Source organism: Onychostruthus taczanowskii, unplaced genomic scaffold, assembly GCF_017590055.1.
Source record: "Onychostruthus taczanowskii isolate IOZ18803 unplaced genomic scaffold, ASM1759005v1 scaffold87, whole genome shotgun sequence".
Taxonomy (NCBI): domain Eukaryota; kingdom Metazoa; phylum Chordata; class Aves; order Passeriformes; family Passeridae; genus Onychostruthus; species Onychostruthus taczanowskii.
Window position 1 is genome coordinate 2,614,020 of NW_024506662.1, and position 21,154 is coordinate 2,635,173.

The 21,154-nt window shown below is 39.3% G+C and overlaps 1 protein-coding gene across 9 annotated transcripts in view; it reads right to left on the reverse strand.

Annotated features, from left to right (window-relative positions):
* The window catches only part of CDC42BPA (CDC42 binding protein kinase alpha), a 183,156-nt gene that overhangs the window by 11,794 nt on the left and 150,208 nt on the right, over nt 1-21,154 (reverse strand). For 4 of the 9 annotated variants that reach the window (XM_041425098.1, XM_041425105.1, XM_041425104.1 and 1 more), the window contains 12 exons: nt 19,746-19,851; nt 18,859-18,995; nt 18,052-18,191; nt 17,091-17,172; nt 15,810-16,026; nt 14,965-15,027; nt 13,189-13,782; nt 11,237-11,334; nt 9,780-9,864; nt 8,199-8,322; nt 6,756-6,873; nt 152-337 (listed from right to left, as the gene is read on the reverse strand). In XM_041425098.1, coding sequence (XP_041281032.1) covers nt 152-337; nt 6,756-6,873; nt 8,199-8,322; nt 9,780-9,864; nt 11,237-11,334; nt 13,189-13,782; nt 14,965-15,027; nt 15,810-16,026; nt 17,091-17,172; nt 18,052-18,191; nt 18,859-18,995; nt 19,746-19,851 — 1,950 coding nt within the window. Of the gene's footprint in view, nt 1-151; nt 338-619; nt 2,818-6,755; nt 6,874-8,198; nt 8,323-9,779; nt 9,865-11,236; nt 11,335-13,188; nt 13,783-14,964; nt 15,028-15,809; nt 16,027-17,090; nt 17,173-18,051; nt 18,192-18,858; nt 18,996-19,745; nt 19,852-21,154 lie in introns of those variants that run through there. The other 5 variants (XM_041425108.1, XM_041425107.1, XM_041425101.1 and 2 more) reach the window with 3 other exon arrangements.

Consider the following 21,154-nt stretch of genomic DNA (forward strand, 5'->3'; position numbering starts at 1 on the left):
CAGCTGATAGCAAAAAGTAAATTGTCTGGGACAAAAGGAAACGGAGGGGTGAAAGAACAGCTTACAAGGGGTTTTCTCCCACGTTAATAGCCAGGCAAAAGGAAAACCACACAGTGTTAGTAGAGTGAACACCTGACTCAGCCATTCATACCCTCAGAGTGACAAAGTCTGGAGTACCGAGGACAGAGCGTGGAGGCGGGGAAAATGCAGGGTTTATGGAATCGTAAGAGAGGAATTTTTCAGCTGAATTAACAGTCATGTGGTAGATGTGCTCAAAGTTGCTCGGAGAGGAGATCAGACGGGAGTGATGATGAGGGAACTGATAAGGGGAACGCTGCTATCAAAGACAACAGAGAGAGAAAGCAATGAAGGATGGTTGTACAGGTTACACCGGCACCAGCAGTTCCACAAGAGCAGTGAAACACGGAGCAGGGACAGCAGACAGCAAACCCTGCTGGCTGTCAGCACACAGGGACTGACACTGCCACCCCCAGTCCTCTGAGCACCTTCCTGACACACAGTCTGATGGGCCTGCTGCCCTTGCTGTTGGCTAAAACGTTAGAAACAAATAAAACTTTTAACTCATTGGGAATCGATTCTAATATTTATTATTTTTTGATATTTCAAAGAGCACCACAGTTGTAAAAGGTGCTTTACAGACAGTTGAGAAGCATCAGTTCCCTGCCTTGAGGAGCTTACAATCTAAAATAGACATAACACAAACAAAGGAAGGTGAACACAGGTGAGGTGGTGTGGGGAGAAGAAAAGATGAGCATACACAGCAGTTAGAGATCGTGAAGAAATTTCCTTCTGTTATTCATGCATTTTAGTGATTCCATTAAAATCATCACCCATACAACAAACACAGAGTATTTCCAACAGTGGGAGGAACAGTGTTTTGACAGGGTGGGGACACAGGCTGTGTGGCAAGGTGAAGGGGTTAGTGTCAGACCACTGGGACAAGTCTCTCTGCTGACAGGTGGCCAAGGCCCATGTCCTGCTCTGTGGCATTCACATTCTCTGAACAGACAGAGACATTATTCTCTCTCACAGGATTTTTCCTGGAGAAGCACAGAGAGAAGAAGAGAAAAACAATTCTTATCTCTACTTGCTGCTCCTGTTGTTTGTGCACATGTGGAATGTGTTAGGAAGATTGTTTACCTGAAATGATTTGTCAATTGGATTCTGCTGGGGATTTTGTTTCCTTGGCCAATTGGCTCAAAACTGTGTCCTGACTGGCTAGAGACACTCACTAGTTTTCTTTAGTATAGTGCCTCTTTAATACAGTATAGTATAATGTAATATAGTTTTATAAAGCTTTCTGAATCAATGGAGTCAGATGCCAATCATTCCCAGAGTTGGGGTTGCCCTGTTTTTACTATCCTGCTCCACACTGGCTCAATCCCGACAGTGCCGAGGGGAGCCAGCGCTGCCATCCCTGCAGAGGATCAGGCCCTTCCTAAGGTGTGAAAGCACTGGGAAATTCAAATGTTTGTAATAGGCCAGCTGAGCAGTGTGCTCCCACAGTGTGACGTAAAGAAGGAGAGGGGAGAAGTAACCCTGCAAATTAAACAGGAACGGTTCCTAATTCATCTCTGTGGAATGTGCTGACACATAACCTAAAGTCATCTAAATCCAGATTTAATGGAAGAGATTTTCAAGGCTCGGTTTCCCTGCCTGTGCCATCTGTACATGCTCAGTCAGCCTGCAGTGGGCTGGTTTCTTATGGACACCAGCAATTTAGAACACCTTTTCTCCTTTCTAAGTTCCTCTTCCCCTTGTCCAACTGATTTAATCTCCTTAAAACAGGTATTTCTGAGTAACATTAGAAATGTTAGGACTTAAAATATAAAATATGGTAAAAATATAGCTTACCCCTCCACTAAACCTAAGGCACTACTTTTTGTATGTGGAACGTATTAAAGTCTGGAAGAACATTAAGTCACATCCCAATACATATTATATCAAACATTATTGTTACTGTTCTCTTCATTTCAGCTGGTAAAATCCAACTTTTTTTTTTTTCAAAACACACGGTTATTATGAGGCTTTGCCTGTTAACCAAAACATCAATTACCACATTATGGCATATAAGACATAATATACATGAAATTGTTCTTAATAACTTTAGCAGCATCTAAATGTCAGTACAAGAAGCCACCATTCCAAAATGGTCCAGGACAGCAGACTTTGCTGAGTTCTCTGCAGAGAGCTGGTAGCAAAGCCAGCTACATTCCTAAAAGCCAATAAGGGAGATATGGCAGTGTCTGAAACCACAAGCTAAAAAGCAGAGGGTCGGCCAGCTGCAGATCATGAAAATATTTAGCCAGCATTCATGAATGTGAGAAAGCCACGATATGGCAACATTTTAAAAATGATACTCCATGGAACTTTCTCCATAGACTCCACCATTAGATGCATGCATGGGGTTCCCATTTTCTTTAAAGAATACCAAATATAGATAAGTATTCATTTACTCTAAAAGTTTCTCAATTGAAACAAGCAAAGCTTCACACATCATCTAGAATGGAAGTAGAATGGCTCATGTATAATGAGGTCAAACTGAAGCATAATGTTCAAATATAATGGCAGTCAAGACCAGCTTTTGTATATAAAAATACTTAGGCATGCAGAATATGAAAGCAAAATCAATCCTGTACATCTGATGTACACAGAGAGGTGGTCTGTGCTGCAGTAAGTGCAGTTCCAGATTTCAGATCTTCACTACAAAGGAGCATCCACGATAAAGTGGCTTCAAGGGACAAGAGGGCAGAAGGGAGGCCAGACTGTACGGCCAGGTTAATTGGTGACAGGCTGCTAGGGAAGAAAAACATGTAAACAAATAAGTTTGGGGATACACTAACAGGAACGATTCCAAATTGTACAAAACAAGACAATGACCCAGATCCACAGCAATAAAACACAAATATGTACTGATTACTGCTCTGCTAATAGGAAACAACAGCTTCTGGTTTCTGGTGTGTTGCAGCCCACAAATTTGTGTGCCAAAGGCAGACCATGAGTGCTCACCATGAAGAAAAGAAGGATGCAAACTTACAGTTGCCTGAAACCCCCTAAATCTGATCTCTCTCTGAGCCTTGGGCATGGTTCTGCCCAAACACCAGAGCTCTACTGAAGTCAAAGGTGTCTGCTCATGGAAAGAACAATGTGGGATTAGGCCAACAGACTGCATCTTCCACAAACACATCAGTGTCTGGTGCATACCAAGAAAACTGGAAAACACTGGAAAACAACACTCAGAGAAAGCATTTTTCTCCCTCATGTGGCTGCACCAGCAAGGGCAAACAAACAGGTAGATATGTTGTACACAAAGAGGCACCTGATTCAACACACCAAATAGTGCAAAAGGGTTTAAACACTCCCTTTATTCCAGTTACAACACAAATTAAACTCTCTACAGCTGGTCTTTTAAAAGACATCATTAAAAGAGTGGTGGGCAGAGAGCAAGCAGGCTCTGCACCCACCAGGCCAGGCTCAGAGCAGCACAAGTGCAGGTCCCCTGCTGCCCACAGACACAGCCCAGCCACCCATCAAGGGCCATCACTCCCAATCCTAACTCTGCTTCTCTCAGTCCTTGGCATTTCCCCTAAAAAAGGCAGGGGGGGGCTGAAGTGGTTCATTTTTTTCTGAATACCTTGCATCTATGAAGTGAATATGTGTATTTTAACGAATAAATATAAATACATACACATAGCTAAAACTGTCATTTCCTTTATAAAGTTCACCCATTTGTGATAGATAAAAGCTGGGCTGAGCTGGCTATTTAGATTGTGACAATCTCATTCAACACAGAGATTAAAATATCTATTCTCTATTAAAACCTATTTATACCTAAGGACCCTTTTGCCCATAGAGCACTATATTGACTTTTGTGAAAGCTCAGTGCTGGGTGAAAAATTTCTATTGGTATATCCAGCCAAATCTGAAGGTGCTCAAATAAACTAGAAGAAACTGCAAATGAAAAGTCCCACTCCACTCTTTCATGCACTTTCTGCATTCCAGTACCCCATACAGAAAGAAGCTGTATCATCTAAAATAGCTGGAGGAAGAGAATTTGAGAAGACCATCAGCCTTGCACTGCTTGCTACCCCCAGCCTCAGCCCCAAAATATTTTACCATTCACTTCCACAAACAAGAACAGGCATTCCCAAAGTAAAGTGCTGCAATCTTTCCCAACGTTTGTTAAAAATAAATACTTTCTCTTCTGAACCACACTAATCTATTAAAAAATACAAAGGAGATGTTCCAGCTGCAAAATCAGGACACACACTTAGCAGCACAGAAACCCCCCAGTTTTTCACCTTTTGGGAATAAGGTATGAAACCAGTGAAATAATTCCATGTCCTGGAAAAGAAACCACCATACAGATGAACTGCACACAGGGTTGGATGATTATTTTTTACCTTGTGTACTGCCTCTCCAGGACACATCCTTTGTTTCCACGCCCCCTTCTGGTTCTAAATTTCTTTCCAGTAAAACATTAGACTCTATACAAAAACTCAAATGCCCACACAACTCCTTTTCTTATATTTTTGTGCCTGAGAAACAAATTTCTTAGTCTGGAATGGATTAAATGGAAACTCAGTCCAGGCAAATACCTTACAGGAAGCTGCAGGAAAAGAAAAAGCTACCTGGACTGAAGTTGCTCTTGACAGAACATTTATTTCCTAATTGCAAGTTACATTTTCAAATTCACACACTTTCAAGTCCCATGCTTGATGCAATTCTGTATCAATTAAGTTAAGAATACAAATACAACATGACATTGCAAGGAACCGATGGAAAAATACACAACAAATTTGCTTTGTCTTGCAGCGACATCTCCCAGCATTAAGACTGATACTTGCAAAAAGGAGGTTTTAATAACAACAACTTTTTAAAAGAAGCTGCAACAGTGGAACAAGTGCAGGAATCAACTGTACATTGTACACATTTTCTAATTCTTCTCATCACTTTTAAGTGTGGGAAGAGACTCATGAATTTTTTCAAAGCATCACATTGATTGGTAATAGCACAGTACCAGTCCTAACTTGAAAGAGGACCTGTGAGCTAATACAAGGCAAGTGCAATTAGAATGGGTTCAAAGCTGAAAGCCATTGAGAGATGACAATGTTGAAGAAACGATGTAAAAAATCCCCTCCTACAGACAGAATCACTCTTTGTTTTACACTTCTCAGATGTGGGGCTTAATTAAGAGTCCTTGCAGCTTTTGAGCGCCATGAACTTTCAATTACTGACGGCGTGACACAGGATGACTTCTGCTCTACCTACAGAGGTAGCAGATTATCTTCTCTGCTTGAGGAGAGCCACAAATATTTTTAAGAACTTACCAGAAATGGAGAAATGAAGAAAGGCTCTGATCTACATCCTGCCCTGAAGCTAATGATCATTCTCTGTCTAACATTAGACACATGCAATCTTGTATGCAGGTAAGAGAAACACACCTGCCAACATCTCCTGGATTTGCCATGTTTTCTAGAAACAGCTCCTTCATTATGTGTTCATTTATAAAAATTATTATCATTTATAAAAATACACACAATACAGTACTGGTTTTTTCTCATTACACCAAATATATTTGTTATTGAGAGGCTTCTCAAAGTGTGTCTAATATGAGTTTTAAAATAAATCAAAGTGCAGACTTTACAGTCAAGTGCAACATAAAAGTACCATTTCCTTCAAAAGTGAGGTAAAATGAGTATCCAAAGACCAGAGATTAGGCTCCTAAATGCATGCAACTGCATGTTGAGCTTTATTTTCCAGTCTTATTTTTGTTTCCTTTTCACTTTTCAGCATCAGAATATCCCAATTTCAGCATCTAATTCTTGCTTTCTGCACAAACTCCAAGTAGTAACAATGATCATTTTAGACAGCAGTTCTGTGCTAATGCCTGGGTGTTACTGGAACAAATTTCAACTGTTTTTATCATAACATCTCATCTTTCTTACAGTGCTAATTAGCATCTTCTGAATCACATCTGTGTCAATGTGGATGTGCTTAGAGAACAATACAGAACACATAAACACACAAAAGATGCTCAAGGTAGCTTGAAGCAAGCAGTATGGTACTTCCTTATGAGCAAAGTATTAATTAGTCTTTAGCTCATCACAGATTTCAGTAACCTCCACATGAGGTTTTATGGAAATGGACACATGCTACTACACGTTTTCTTTTTCCATTTTTCAACTTAAAAGGTTCGTTTTTATGCAAGAAGTTCTGTTTCACTGAGACTACTTAATTTGGAGAGAACAGGAAAGATAGTACTTGGCATGGGAAGAAATTTGAGGAGTACACATTACTGAATTGCTACAGAAAACAGGCTGTGAAGAAATAGGCTAAGCTGGTGCTAGAGATGGGAGGAGAAAAAAGGAATTGAACTACAGTTCCCCAAGAAGGGAATTTCTCTTTTCATACCCACAAAGAGCACATGCTCAAATCATGGCAATTTTGACCCTTCATATGGGTCATAAAAATTATCATCAACACTGTGAGGCCAACCTGTCTTAAAACTCCAGAGGCATTAGGCACTCCTCCTCCTCTACTCAATGCTTGTCATGCTCCTTGCTTAAATTTTATTACATACAGCAGAGCATTTTTAGCTCAATTCCCCTCATTACACTGTTCCTGATAGGAAATATCTCACTGATTACACCTTAAAATTGCACTTGTTTTTCTCTCACTTATTTGCATCCTCTGCAGCAGTCAGTCACTCTCACATGTCCTTTTGTACTTACCATTGGGAGGTCTTTGAGAATCTGTATGCCATCTCCTGGACCCATATGTGCTATGTGGTTAAAATTAGTTGGGTTAGAAATTAACTTATTTCTCATTTCTGGATCACGTAGCATCTCCCTGGAAGAGAAGATATTTTGTTTAGGTATTTCCTTTGAGGTGAGGATGGGCATTTAAAAAACACATACAGCTTTGATTATCAGCTATTTTCAAATGGAAATTAACCATGTTTTTCCAACCTAAACAATTCCATGAGTCCATGACTCTATTTAACCATGTTAACAGTGATAAATCCCTGCTGTCAGTACTGGTGTGGAGAAGGTTCCAGCTTGAAGAGAGGGCAAGGGGCCAGGATAAAAGAATGCTGTTTGCAGCTTAACAGCCCATGCCCAGTAGTTACTAACATTCACAGAATAAGCAGATAAAAACCTCTGTAAGATGAGTAAAAGCCAAACTTACTTATGATATATTACAAAGTGGAGATGAAGTATAAAATATGAAAATAGAATTAAAATAACACTGCAGTACCTTTCTCAGTCTGTGGTGAGAATTAAAAGCTCTTCAAAATGGCAAGGACGCATTTCAGAATTCAGAATAAATAAAAATTTTAAAGAGACTAAATGTCAATCAATTCAGAAAAGGCAAGAACAACAAATGGAATTTTATCTCCACTGCATACAGTTATTACTTTCCTTAGAGCCAAAACGAAAGACAAACTGGGAGCCAACCAATGGTGCAAGATGCTGGGAATTAGAAAAGTGAAATACTCAGCTCTTGGAGTGTGGCTTAGCACAGCAGCAGGTCACTTCTAGGAGTGACAGCAAATGGTCAATAACATCCTCTGCAAACACTGCCAGTAGTGCAGACCTGTTTTTGTTGCCATTTAGGAAAGTATTTGTAACCTGCTAAACACTCCCATCAGAAATACACCCTGCAGTCCTATGTTCCCTGAAGAGGTAAGATTTGTGAGTTTATAGAAACTCTATGTAGTTAAATTTATAAATCAAAGAAACAGATGTCCTGGAATACTGCTGAGAGGAAAACCTCCTTCAGAAAAAAAAAGCAGAACCAGAGTCTGAGAGTAATTGATCCATATGCATAGTTAGCAAAGTAATCTCCTTTTGCAAAGTGTTTATTGGAGAACTTTATATATACACAGTGTATGTGCACACCTATGCACCTGCATACAGTATGGGGAGGCATGCGTTCCAAATTACAGCTTTTTCACACAATTCATCTCAGCTAATTGTGCATCCAGTGCATATCCATATCCAAACCCGTGTTGACACAAGTTGAACACTGAGCACTGACAGGGTAGAGAAGAGACAGCAACACCTGAACGGCCACTCCAGAAAGCCACACAACGAAGCACGACCCTGGCGTCAGTCAGCGTCCATCAGGGCCTACAGGCATGGACAGAGGACAAGTACAGGTGGAATACAGACCTCCTCTGCTGCATCCTCTCCTCCTCGGGCACGCGGAAGGAGTAGCGCCGCTTGTTGTTGATGTTCCGCACCATCTGCTTCCGGCTGTTGTCTGACGTCTCGGGCACCACCAGCTCGTCCCCCTCTGAAACCAGCACAAAGATGGGGATGCAGCCACTAATGGAATTTGAGTTTCAACACTCTACCACTGCTCTGCCAGTGCTGGACACCACCCCTTCCCCATCAAAGCTGAACAAGCGTTCTTTGGTTTATGGGTTTCCTTGGCCACTCTCTATCTACTCTGTTATGCAGCAACAGATTTAACCCTTCTTCACACACGAGCTGCCACACCTATGTTCTCAAAACACCACTGATGCATTCTTTGAAATAAACATTTAGGTGGGCAGAAAGGGAATCTGAGTCTTGTCTCAAAATTCCCACTGAAAATCACTAGAACAGTTTTGTTCTGCCAACTGTCTGGAAACTGAATGCTGGATTCTCTTTCATTCATTCCCAGCTCCAAAGAGAACACTGCTTTTGAAATGTTTGAACATTGATGTATTTTGATGCAACTGTGGGAAAAGGGAAGATTTTTTTCCATGTGTGTAATCTGGGATCTTTATTAAAAACATGAAAAGGAAAACAATGATCACACAACAGCTGTGTGACTTTGAATGAATGTTGCAACTATTCTGTCTGGTTTTCTATATATGGAGACTAAAGTGACATTTAATAAGCTCACTGCTCACTGACAAAACAGTTTTGTAGGGAACTCAAATCTCTTCTTTCCTTAAGATCAACTCTAATGTTCAGTCTTTATTAGACTTGAAAATTCTCTAGACATACTTCCAACATATTTCTCCTCTCTACCACTGCCATTCCTTTCGTACTAATTTGCTGGCAATTGAAATAAGCACGGAGACACTGCCAGCAGCAGTACATTTTTCTGGAGTGTTTATTTCCACTGTTTTCAGAAAGTTGTTAACAAAAATTTATAGCTTTTGGTTGTTGAAACAGAGCATGTCTCCTCTCCACCTAAGAGGCTAAACAAAAGTTTAAGGAAATTCCTTAGGAGCATGCTTATGAAATGGGCTCTAGAAAGTAAAAAAAAAAAAAAAGTCAGAAAGACCCGTAGCAAAAATAGATTTTTGAAGCTAAAATTCTGGCACACAGTCATAATAAGTTAGGAATACACTATATTACTTTAAAATGCTTGGGAAACATTTGTTAAATATAGTATTAAAGGTTAAATATAGTATTGATTTTATTCTGGTGCTGCTAAAATGACTACTGAAGGTTTTAATTGTGCAGGCTTTTTTAGGTAGTGTTCTGGCAGGTGATCCCACATTTGGAGGGAGCATCCAGTCATTCTAGTTTCTAGTTCCAGTCTTCATTCAAGTCTTCACTGAATATTCAAAAGGCAAAAAAAGTTCAGAGAAGAGACAGCATTGCAATCACTGTGGAATCCATAAGCTTTGGCTTTTTCCCAAGTTAACAAGCACACAGATGTTTAAGAGATTCCTTTATGCAATGCACAGATGCAGACAAATGCTCTTTCTAAACAAAAATGTGAATGATAAAAATTGGCTTCTCTTTACTTACCTGCCATTTTGTTTTTGAAATATATTAATCTGACTGTCTCCAGGCCTAAAAGGTTTAGTGATCCTTCTGTATTCAAGGGTCGTACCTGAAACAAGGAAAAACAATTTTGTAACACTCTCAAGAGTAACAGTTTCAAGTCATTAAAGCCACAAAGAAGAGTTCAAAAAAATTTTAAACTCTTATTTTTTTTGAGAATGAGTACAGAGGGGGTTGCCTAAAATTCCACTTCAAGACACAGGCTTAACACCATTTCTCCCATTTAAATGAATAGTTGTGTTAGAAGTCTACTTCATATATCAACTCAATTTTTCCATTAGATGTACAAAGCAATAAGCTGAGCTTTTACTTTGTGTTAGTACCATGTCAAAATAATGCTCTGCAGCTTGATAAGAGCACACACAGACTGCTAAAACCTACTGGTATTTGTGACTTGCAACATAAAAGAGGCATTCCACACTCTGTAAATTGTGTTAGAAATAGACTCCTCATAATAAATGGCCATTTTTGAGACTCCTAAGTGTAGTAATTCTGTTTGCTGAAAGTAGCTTCATCCATTAAAAGGGAAGTCTTGAGCCAAACATTAACCAAAGTATTAAATCACATTCTACTGTGTAGGGAAAAAAAAAATGCTCCAACGGTTTAATAACTCAAAGATTGGACACCAGAAAGAACTTCCCCATAAAAAGTCCAGGCTGGTCTCTCTTCAAGATGGTTAATAGCTGAGCACCTTGATCTTTGCATTATGTATCCTCACAGCACTGCCTGAATATCCTGGTCTGCATCTGGCACGTGGGAAATTGAAATGCAGAGACTGAATGACCAACACAAGACCACAGGAGCAATGTCCTGCAGCTCTGTGTCGCTGGAATGCCAGTAAAGGAATTGTGTTGACCCTGATACAAAGCTGAAGTCAGTCTAAACCACAACAAAAAATTGACTTTTTTCTTTTCTTTCCAAATACAGCTGAGCAAACACCTTCTAAATACCAAGGAAGTGTTAGTTTTCAGAAACATCTTCCTTTTGATAAGAGATCCAAACTGACATCATCCTGTTTTTGGTGTTTCCACTGCTTGAAACAAAATGTTCTAACCCTGTCTGTCTACCACATGTTCAGGAGCAGCAGGAGATGGATTTTTGAAGGCCTGTGTAATTATCTTCACATCCACCATCCTCTGGTAATAATCACCATCAGTCCCAATGAAGCCATATGTAATTAATGCCAATTAATTCCTCTCATTATTACAACAGTATCTCGAACATAGCCATATGCTCCAGACTGACTATTCATCTAAACCAGTGCAACCACATGAAAAACACATTCTTCTATTTCCAACAAAAATGCATCAGTTTCTTTGCAGTAGCTCTTCTTTAAATTCAATTATGTTCCCACAAGCAGTTTTAATGAGCAGTATTGGTTCTGGACATATTCCTTGGCCCACACTGAAATGGGAAATTACCTTTTTGAGAGGAATAGTTTGAATCCACTCCATGGAGTTCACATCGAAGACATCAATTGCATTTTCACTGTACACAGAGAGGTATGGTGCATTGTAACCTGGGAGGGAATGATGAGGCATTGTGTCATCTGCTTTTGGACATGGCCCAAAATAGACAATTTCTCACAGTTTAACCATATTTATTTATGAAAACAAGACCAGTGCTTCACAATCCAACACCACCAAGCTTTGAAGAATATGCTTGAACTCAAAAATGACCAAGAAATTTATTATAAAGACAAACCAGCACCACCCAAAACTTACAACCTCCATGACTTTTAACTTTGCTGAAAACCTAACTACTTTCTGAATTGTAAGACATGGTTTACTCTGCCAAATACTGATGTATTTCAAAAATTTTTTTCCTCCTAAAAGCCCCATTTTTAATAAGAGCTCACATATTGTAAATTAAGTGGTAGGAAAATACTCTGTTCTATTTAATAACTGCCAGTTGAATGAACTGAGCTCTGAGTCTTTGGACTACGCATTAAATGAGCATCACTTGGAACTAAGCACCATGACACAGTCATAAAAATCATCTTTCCTTAACTTCAATTCTCTCTTCTCATTTTCTGGATTGTAAGGAGAAGTCTTCTGCTACTTATCTGGCACATTTCCCCAGGATGAAATTTGTTTCACTGGGACCACTTCTAAAGGAGAATTCAGTATTTCCATGTCGGCAACAAGACTGCCACAGTCTGCCAAGACTAACAGCATCCAAGCTGTGCTTAAATGTAACAGCTTTTGCTATAAAATACACCTCCATTCTGAGTTGGAAATCATAATCAAATCACTTCATTTTGGGCAATCAAAAAACTGTCACAAATAACAACGGCAAGATGAACTATGTGTGAAAAACACACATTTTTCAATCTATCACATAACCTTCTGTTTTGATTGATTCATTGTCTGAGTCCACTTAATGATCAATTGTATAAGATTGCTTGAAATCCAGAAGTGGCAAACATCCTGTAAATGTTGCTCCCTCCATACTCAGAAGGGCCTTCACTCAAACAAGGTGAAATACTGCTCCCCTTTACAGTGTGACTGGACTGCTGCCACAGTGAGGAAGGAAGGCAGACTATCCTAAAAATCAACACAGAACTGGGCTTCTTCAGTACTCTGAGTGCAGATTTGGCTAATTTTTATCTGCATTCAGAAAGACCTTAAAAAGAAGAAGAAGATAGACATTCAGGTTTGGTTTTTTTCCCTTTGAAACTGTCATAGAGATAAAGCCCCAGCTCTGAAATAAATGTTTAACAGACCTTGGTGGAAATGAAAATCTTGAAAAATTATAGTATTTTTCCTTAAGGTTATGGAATATATTTTTTATGTTGCCTCCTATGCATTGCATTTTGGAAGAGGAGAGAGAGACAGGAGGGAAACTTAGTGAGTTTTTGAAAGGGAAAGAGGAGACGAAAAACAAGGTTGTTGACAAAATCTGCTGAGGAAGAAAGAATGAACAAATAAAGAAAGAAAAGACAAAACAGACTAGCAAGTAGGAACAAATACCATTAGAGAAAAGCAAGTCAAACTACCAGATCCTAATGACTCTCAGCATGAAGAAAGTTGGAACCAAGGTACAATCACATTCCGAGACTTTGAATAACAACAGCATTGGTGGTAGCAAATACATAAACTTCCCATTAGCCTCTGTTGAAGCTTTTGGCTGTTTTAGAGTCAGAAATCCTGACTCATGATTCCTCTTTGTGTTCCAGCAAGCATAGGTCAGTGCCAGAGTTGCTGAAACGAGCATAAATGAGGATTAAACCCTCTGACTGGATTAAAAATGGTGACAGGGGCTGACAGCATTCATTAACCTGTCAGGTAATTAGTCGAGAACGTCACCTCCCATGGATACCAACACAAGCAGAGATCACTTCACACACACACACACACAGAGCACAACTCACAGCAAGAAGATGGAGTTGCAGGCCACATCAACTCTTGCTGCCTGGATCTTCGGCCCTGGCAGTCGACGTAAACCCCGACGCTGCTAAAACACAGCAGGTATTCTTTATTTGAGATCTCGACTGCACAGATGGCATCAGTTGGCTGCTGTGAGATAAACGAGAGCGTGTGGTCGTCCGGATGGAGCAGGCTGTACGGGCTGCCCTCTCCATGGAGGGGGTATTTTAGGAAACCTGACTGGTAGCCTACACAGAGGCGGTCGCTGAAGATGGACATCCACTGGACGTTCCCCTGCACCTGGATCTCCTTGATCTTTTTGTGGCGCGTCTTGCTCTGATTTAGTTCGTAACAGAGCACCTGCCTTTTCATGGCCACACACAGGCAGGTGAGGGCTCCATGGCGCACGTGTCCAGAAACGATGGCCTGGCAGCCTTTGGTCTCTGCCAGCTTGTAGAAGTCAGTCTCCCTTCCATCCAGGGCGGCCATGGGGAAGAGCCGCACGTGGCGGTTCCGTCCTGAGATTACGGCAATGAGCTGCTCGCTCGGGATGAGCTCGATCTGATGAACCTTCTTGTTGTCACCAACACGGATAATCTCTGAAAGAAAAATCAAAACAACCCCCCCACACACACAGTCCAAGTAAGTAATGGTGAAGTGTGAATTGATTATAACGTGTATTTGTAAAGATGAACTAGGAAAGAAACCCAAGTGTGGATGCCACGAGACAGAGAGAGAGAAATGGCAAGCATTTTTCACAGCGGCTTCTGAGAATTTTTAGGGAGTTGTAAGGATGTGATAACTTGTTAAGTGTAAGCAATCTGCAGGTGGTGTTTTTCTACTTCCTCTTTCTGTTCTTCTCAAGGACAGTGTGTGAGGAAGGTGTTTTTGCTAACTAGCCAAACAGAATGTATTGTATCACTCTATAAAAACCGCGCGGTTCTCATGAATAAAGCCTTCTTTTGCTCTTTCTACAACACTGCCTCTCGCCTGTTCCTGTGTCATTCTCGGCACAAGAATGACACCCAAGAAACCCCCTTTATTGTTTCCCTGCAGTATTAAAAAGTACAGAATCAAAACTTGTGTTTTAATAACACCAGATGAGGCAGTTCTGGATAAACCTTTGGCTTTTCCCCATCAGAAATGGGAGGAGCAGATCTGATGCAGTAACAACAACTGTATTATTTCAGTATTCATTTCAAAAACAGTTTATAGCAAAAAACTACTGACTCAAGGAAAAGCCTCAGAGCTGACACATACAATTAAACATGTCATTTGTTGAATTAACTGGGGCAATCTGTTAGCACATCTTGCAGTACTGCACAGAAGTTTTCATCTCCGGTACCAAGGAGGAGGTTACACAAAGGATTTAATCCATGATTCTTGCTGAGGTGCACAGCAGGAAATTCAAATGAGGGAGGTTCCTGCTGAATATACAAAGGAAGTGTTTCACTGTGAGAGTAATGTGCAACTGGCAGTCCAGAGAGATCAGGGAACCTGTGTCCTTGGGGATTTTCAACACCCAGCTGGATAAAGCCCTGAGCAACCTGGTCTGAACTCATTATTGAGACAGTCTGGGGGAAAAAAACTTCAACTGCATTCCAAAACCTTGTTACTGGAAAGGACACCCAAACCAGAGAGCACATGGAACACTTTTTGGACTCTCATGGAGCTGTCCAGCTGGTAATGTAGGAAATCATGAACAATGAAACCAGAAGATACTGCATAAGAAAAAGATGATTTAGTATTAGGGAAATCATTAAGAGTTCCTAATTTCTTACCATCTTTGGTGACATGCACAACAAACAACCCTTCTTCATTCCCCAGAGCTATTCTTTCATGGTCTATGACATTAAGGAAAAAAAAAAAAGGTTATTTTTATTTGGAAGTACTTTATGAATCACATAAACAATAGTTAAAATTCTCATTAACAGAAACAATTGTTATAATATATTGAAATAATTGTATATAAAGCCAAACCTAATATATTCATGTATTAAAAAAATTGGCAAACTCCCAATCTTTCAAATTTCCGAAAAAAGAAGTCTTTTCCCATTTCTCCTGTTAGTTAAAGCAAAGGCTAGAAACATAATTTTTACCAAACTGTTCAGAGAACTTAAGACTAGCACCAGCTTGAGGTAACTATACTATTATCTTGAAATAATTTACATAATCAGAGTTTAACATATTTTATGTAGTAGTATTTGAAATTACTAAATTCAACCTCTGATCTTAAATTTTCTCTCTGGTCCCACCAGCAGATTTTAAAGTGAGTGATTTACACCTACACTATAGTGCTAATTTTGCCCAGTTAGGAAATTATGTTTACAGAGTAACAAAAGAAGAATGTCCAATTCTCAGTCAAAATTATTCATAATTACGAATATTGGTGAGTAATTATGAATATGGGTGGATAGAGGGAATACTCTTAAAATATCTGACAAAAGTGCTGGGTACTACCTTGCACTTTTCTCTTAGGCCCACACACACGTTTCCATATGGGATAAAACCACTACCTATTACTCACTATTCAGTAGATAACCATCCAACACTTTTTTTCCCCTAAAAAAATCATGCTTTTAGCACACCCATTTTTCTTAGAGCTTTCTTCTTAACAACTTCATACCTATGATGGCTGCTGACTGTGTTGTTTTGATGAGGGGCAAGGTGCTGTCATAAGCTTCTTTGGGGACATAGACTGAGCGGTCTTTGAGTTTGTTCTTCTTCAAGATCCTATGCAACTCGTTCAGCACGCCCACCCACTTGCTTTTTTCATTCTCACCATCTGCTAGAATCAGGATTGAACACTTGTTACTGGATGCAGAGAGCTGGGAGGCTGTAACCTGCAAAAAAATCAAAACATAAAGTCACAAGTGATAAATTATTTCCTCATGATCGCTTTTACAAGGGAATCAGATGCCTGTAAATGCCCTTTTAATTAGTTGTCTGAATTAAGGAAGTAAAAATTTCTCTTCAGTTAATAGAAAGCACTCTTATCTTAATCAAGAACCCACAGCAGAAACCAGATGTGAGTATTTTGAAGAACAGAGAAAATGTTGTCTTTATTTCAAATGCATTGGTATTTATTTTATAATTAATGAATGTCTGCTCTAAATAAGGTAGTCAATTGTTTTTCACAGCAATTTCATACCAAAAAAACATTTTTATAAGTTTTCTGTATTTTTAAGAGCTATAGATTTCATTAATAATTTTTAATGCAATAGGAATGGCTTTTACTGACAGAATTCTCTATGATTCTTTTCATGCATTTGACACAGCTATTATAGATACAATGGAAAGCCCCTTTTGTAGGTTTATCTCCCCTCAGCACACTGAGCGATGAGCAGTCTAAAAACTGGAAAAACAATGACTGAAATACAAAGGCACAGTAAAGAAATGATAGTGGAACTGATAAGACATCAAGAAGATTTCACTGAGGTCAAAGCTTTAACAGAATATCTAACAAAAATAAGAATATTAGAATAAGCCAGTGATGGCAAAATCCTGATAGCAGATACTAGACATACATTTTCATGAGCATTTTGCACTAAATTTCTATACTGACTACCTGATGAATGGAGTTTTCAGATAGCCAATGCATATGTAAGAAAAAAAAGTATAAAAAAGAAATATTTCAGCAATAACGCAGTCGGTTAAACTGAGAAGCAGAGGGCAACTTGAGGAAATGAAAATGTACAAGGTCATGATGAACAGAAGAATTTCAAATGACTAAGTAGAAATGGAGGAAAATATGTCTTATTGTTAAGATGAAAAAATACAACCCATATTCCAACACATTGCTCCTTCTGCCATGGATTCCACAGGGGCAGAACTTGCCAAGGAAATGAAATACTGGCAAGCTGTCACAGCACACACCACCCTGTGAAACCCAGGATGTAATACTCACCCTAAAGATACAGGGGATATCTTTCCGATTTGCATGGATGACATCTGAGGCCAAGACAGAACTCACTGAGAATTCTTCATCCCTTATGGAGACCATAAACATAATTGGAAAAGAGTTAATGAGCAAAATCTGTATGTTTGGATTTTACTTTTTTCAATAGCCTTGTTTAGTGAAGGGAACAAGTCAGCACTGAAATATGGTTTTTAAAATTATCCTTTCATCTGTATCTGAAGATAAAACTCACAAATTCAATGTTGCATAATTAATTCCTGGTAAATGCTGATGGAGATATATCTATTCAGATGTTCTGTAACTGTTTTTCATCTGTATAAATTAAAACCTTGCAAGAAAAAAGTCCAACTTAAAAAATAAGTCAAACAAAGAACAACCTCTCCAACTCTCATAAAAATCTAAACTCACCTAGAAGCTATAACCTTCAGCAGTTTGGGGCTTCCTGGATAAACTAACTTAGGTCAGAGATGAGCTTTATTTAGTTGCTATGTTAGATATTCTCAGCCTTCAGTGAGGCTGGTAGTATTTCAGTAACACTGAAGAGAGTGGGAACAAACTATTCAGCCCTTCTCAAGCAAAAATTGTAATACATTTACCCTATAACCAAGTTTTATGTCTTTCAAAACTCTATTCAACCCCAAAATGTTGTTATTTTTAATTCTTTATTCATTCCAGATCTTCTGCACAGCTGAACAGATGCTCTTTGCACATGATGTAGTAATGGAAGTTTAAACATCCATATAGGGACAAACAAGTGTCATTCAGGCTAATTCCAAATAACTGCTAACTGCTGTTTTATTTTTTTTATCCCAGAAAATTAGTGCCTTTCAACATGGATTAAAGGGTTTCATAAAAGCTCTGGAGCTTGCTTACTGATTTGACAAAAAGGTAAAGCAGAACAAAACCTCCCAGTGCCTCTGCAAAGCTCCCCCAGCAGCAAGCAGCTTACCTCATGTCTATGACCTGACTCACTACCACGCTAGGCTGAGATGCTTTTCCTTCTGCTACATCATACAGGAAGAGTTTAAAATCACAGATCACTGCCAGTGCTCTCTGCCAACCTTTCTTTACTCCAGCTGGCTTTGGGACCTTTGGAAAAATAAATTCTGATCAACTCTGTAAGTTTAGATGCAATCAAAAAATCAAGCAGCACAAAAATCAGTTTACCCATCTTGGGCTGGAAAGATTTAATTCAATGATGACATTAAGCAACATATGCAAGAGCCCAGGAGCAGTAAGACCAGCAAACACAGACAGACAGACAATATATTACTTAATAAATTAACAGCATCACAGATTCTTTCTTCTCATTTCACAAGTTCATTCAGAGCTGTATTAACAAACATGGAGGAAAAAAACTCATCTCTAGTTGACCACAGAATTATGGTCAAAACTCTGCTGAGTAAATCTTTTAATATTTCTGTGCAAATAGCCACACCAGTAACCACAGACAGCAGCAGCAGAAAGATTCAAAAAACACAGAGGCTGATGATCACAGATGATCAGATCACAGATGATCTGATCCCTAGAGATGGAATTACTCAAGACCAACCCAAAGCACACTGACCAACAGAGATGGTGAGAGGATCACTGCTGACAATGCTAAGAGTTGCTTTGTAAAAATTTAGGTCTTAGTTTCCAAAGTGCTACCCCTAAGATGCAATTCAATCTATGCCCCCAAAATTCAAAGTAATAGCAGCTCTGGAAAACAATGAATTTAATGTAAGTGCCCCAAACGCAGCTGCCTCCTACTTACTCGGACATGTCCTTCATAAGCTGTTCCTATGCCTTTCTGGGGATCTATTCCCAAAGGTCCCTTAGTCTGCTCAGGAGGGATTGGACATACTGCAGGAGCCTTGTCTGCACAGGTCACATGGCAAGAAAATCCACACACTTGTGAGGAGGAGAAGAAACAAAAAGATTTGATGGTTATTTCTTGTGCAGTGCAAAAGTTGTGATAATGATGATGAGATTTACAAAGAAATCCCCTTTCCTTTTTTGACCAGCATCTGAATAATCTCACTGAACTTTGCTACAGACAGAAATATAAGTCTGCACACAGCAGAAGTTCATGTTTTTACCTGCTCTAAATCCTGAATTTCTCTTTTTCAGATAGTTTATGGATACACTTGCTTTCATCCAGGTAAAAAAGAGCCTAAGAGAATCTCTATTATGTCCTCTAGGCCCAACTCTACTAGTAAACAAAAAACTCAACATCCTTTAAATAATAAGCATAATTCTGTGTGCATACAAACAAGAATAACTGCCATTCAGTACCAATTCTGTTTCTTTCTGGAATAAGTCACACTAGATGTCTTAAATTTTGCCCTTCAACATAAAGCAAAGATTTATCAGTATGCCTGACCACTCGGGGGGCCACCTGTGGCCCCTTATTGCTATTTTGAGTACAATGAACTAAGCTCTTCTACCACCAAATGGAATAAGAGTGTCCCCAGATAACTGGGCAATCTCTTAGGCATGTTCTAAGTGTTTGGCTTCTACTCTTAAAGACTGAAGGATGAGAATATACTGATATTGAAAACACAAGCAGAAGACTCCTGCATCACCACTCTACATTTCCTGTGCCATTTGCACCTGTAAGAACTTCAGTTCACACTTGTTTGTGCTCTCCCAAGTGCTTACCTTCGCAAGTACAGCCCTGTCGTATCAGACCAACCATCAGGGACGTGCACTGATTGCATTTTGTTGGAGTGTTAAAGGATTTCACTACGAACTGGTGAGCTTTAGGCTGTGAAATGAGCAGACAAGACACTTGTAGCACTTCTCAAGTACAGTCATTTCTTTCACAGACAAGAGTGCATAGATGCATTTCATCAGGCAGCTTGTTTGTGCTTGCTGAAATGACATCTGAGCCAAAAAAATTCCTTATCACTGTGCCCACTGTTGATAATTTAAAGCATCCTCTGCAAACAAAGCCATGGAAACTGGACCCTGTCTCAGAACATGAGTTTGCTTCTACTGCAGACAGGAAAGCTGCCCAAGTGATTCTGTTCAACTTTAGAAGTAGAAAGTGTATCATCATGTGCTTGGAGGGCACCTGACTGTCACCAGCTCCACCTGTAACAGTATTTTCCAAGCTGCAAATTCAGTGCTCCTCTCTCAGGAGTACTGCCTTCGTTAAAAGAAAATTAGCAGACTTTTTCAAAATTTTAAATGTTATGCCAGAAAGCCCTGACAGAGCCCCCTTTTATGGTGTTTAGCAGGGGCAATTCAGAACACCTAATCTAAAGGCAAGAGCTGAAGTTGATAGATGAAGTTGATTTTGAAAGAGTTTCTCTTTTTTTATTATTCCTTGGGAACACAGAGTACATGAGTAAGAGGTTTCATTCTCTCCCTCTCCTCAAGGATGTCCATGCTGATGCTGCTATATAAAGGCTAAATGCCCACAGAATGTGGCAGGATGACTCACAGATGGCCTTATATAAAATATATAAAATCCAGGAAGCTGCTTTGCTTTTCTATAAAAACTCCCAGTGAATAACTACTGGGGAGAAAGGCCAGAGCACAGGGTCAGTGCAAAGACAGTCCCAAAAACACCTGATAATGTACATGATCTCAAACAGGGCAATTTTGCAGACTACTCTGGAGAGTAGGTATGTTAAAATTTCACTCACTTTCCTGTTTTTCAGAGCATAAGATATCACAGCTAAGGGCTCAAACTTATCCATATTTAATGACAGCTTTCCTGTTACAATGGCAGCATTCTGTCTATGGAATGTTCTGTTTTGAGACTTGCAGGGAAACAACACCCAGCTTTAAACACTGATGCAATCAAAAAGAAAGAAGGTTCTTTAGGGGACATAATAAATTATAAAGCAAGTCATTACTTATTGAGCAAAATGTTTGCAAAAATTAAATTATGTAGACAGTAAAGTCCGTTTCACATGATTCCAAGTGCACTTGAAGTATCTTTTTAATTGATCTACTAAGATGCTGGCAACAGAGCACTGTCTGCTCAAAATTTCTAGATCTACTAGAAAGGCTTGTTTGCTTTATTATTAGCTGCAGCAAAAACTGTTATTTTTAAATAA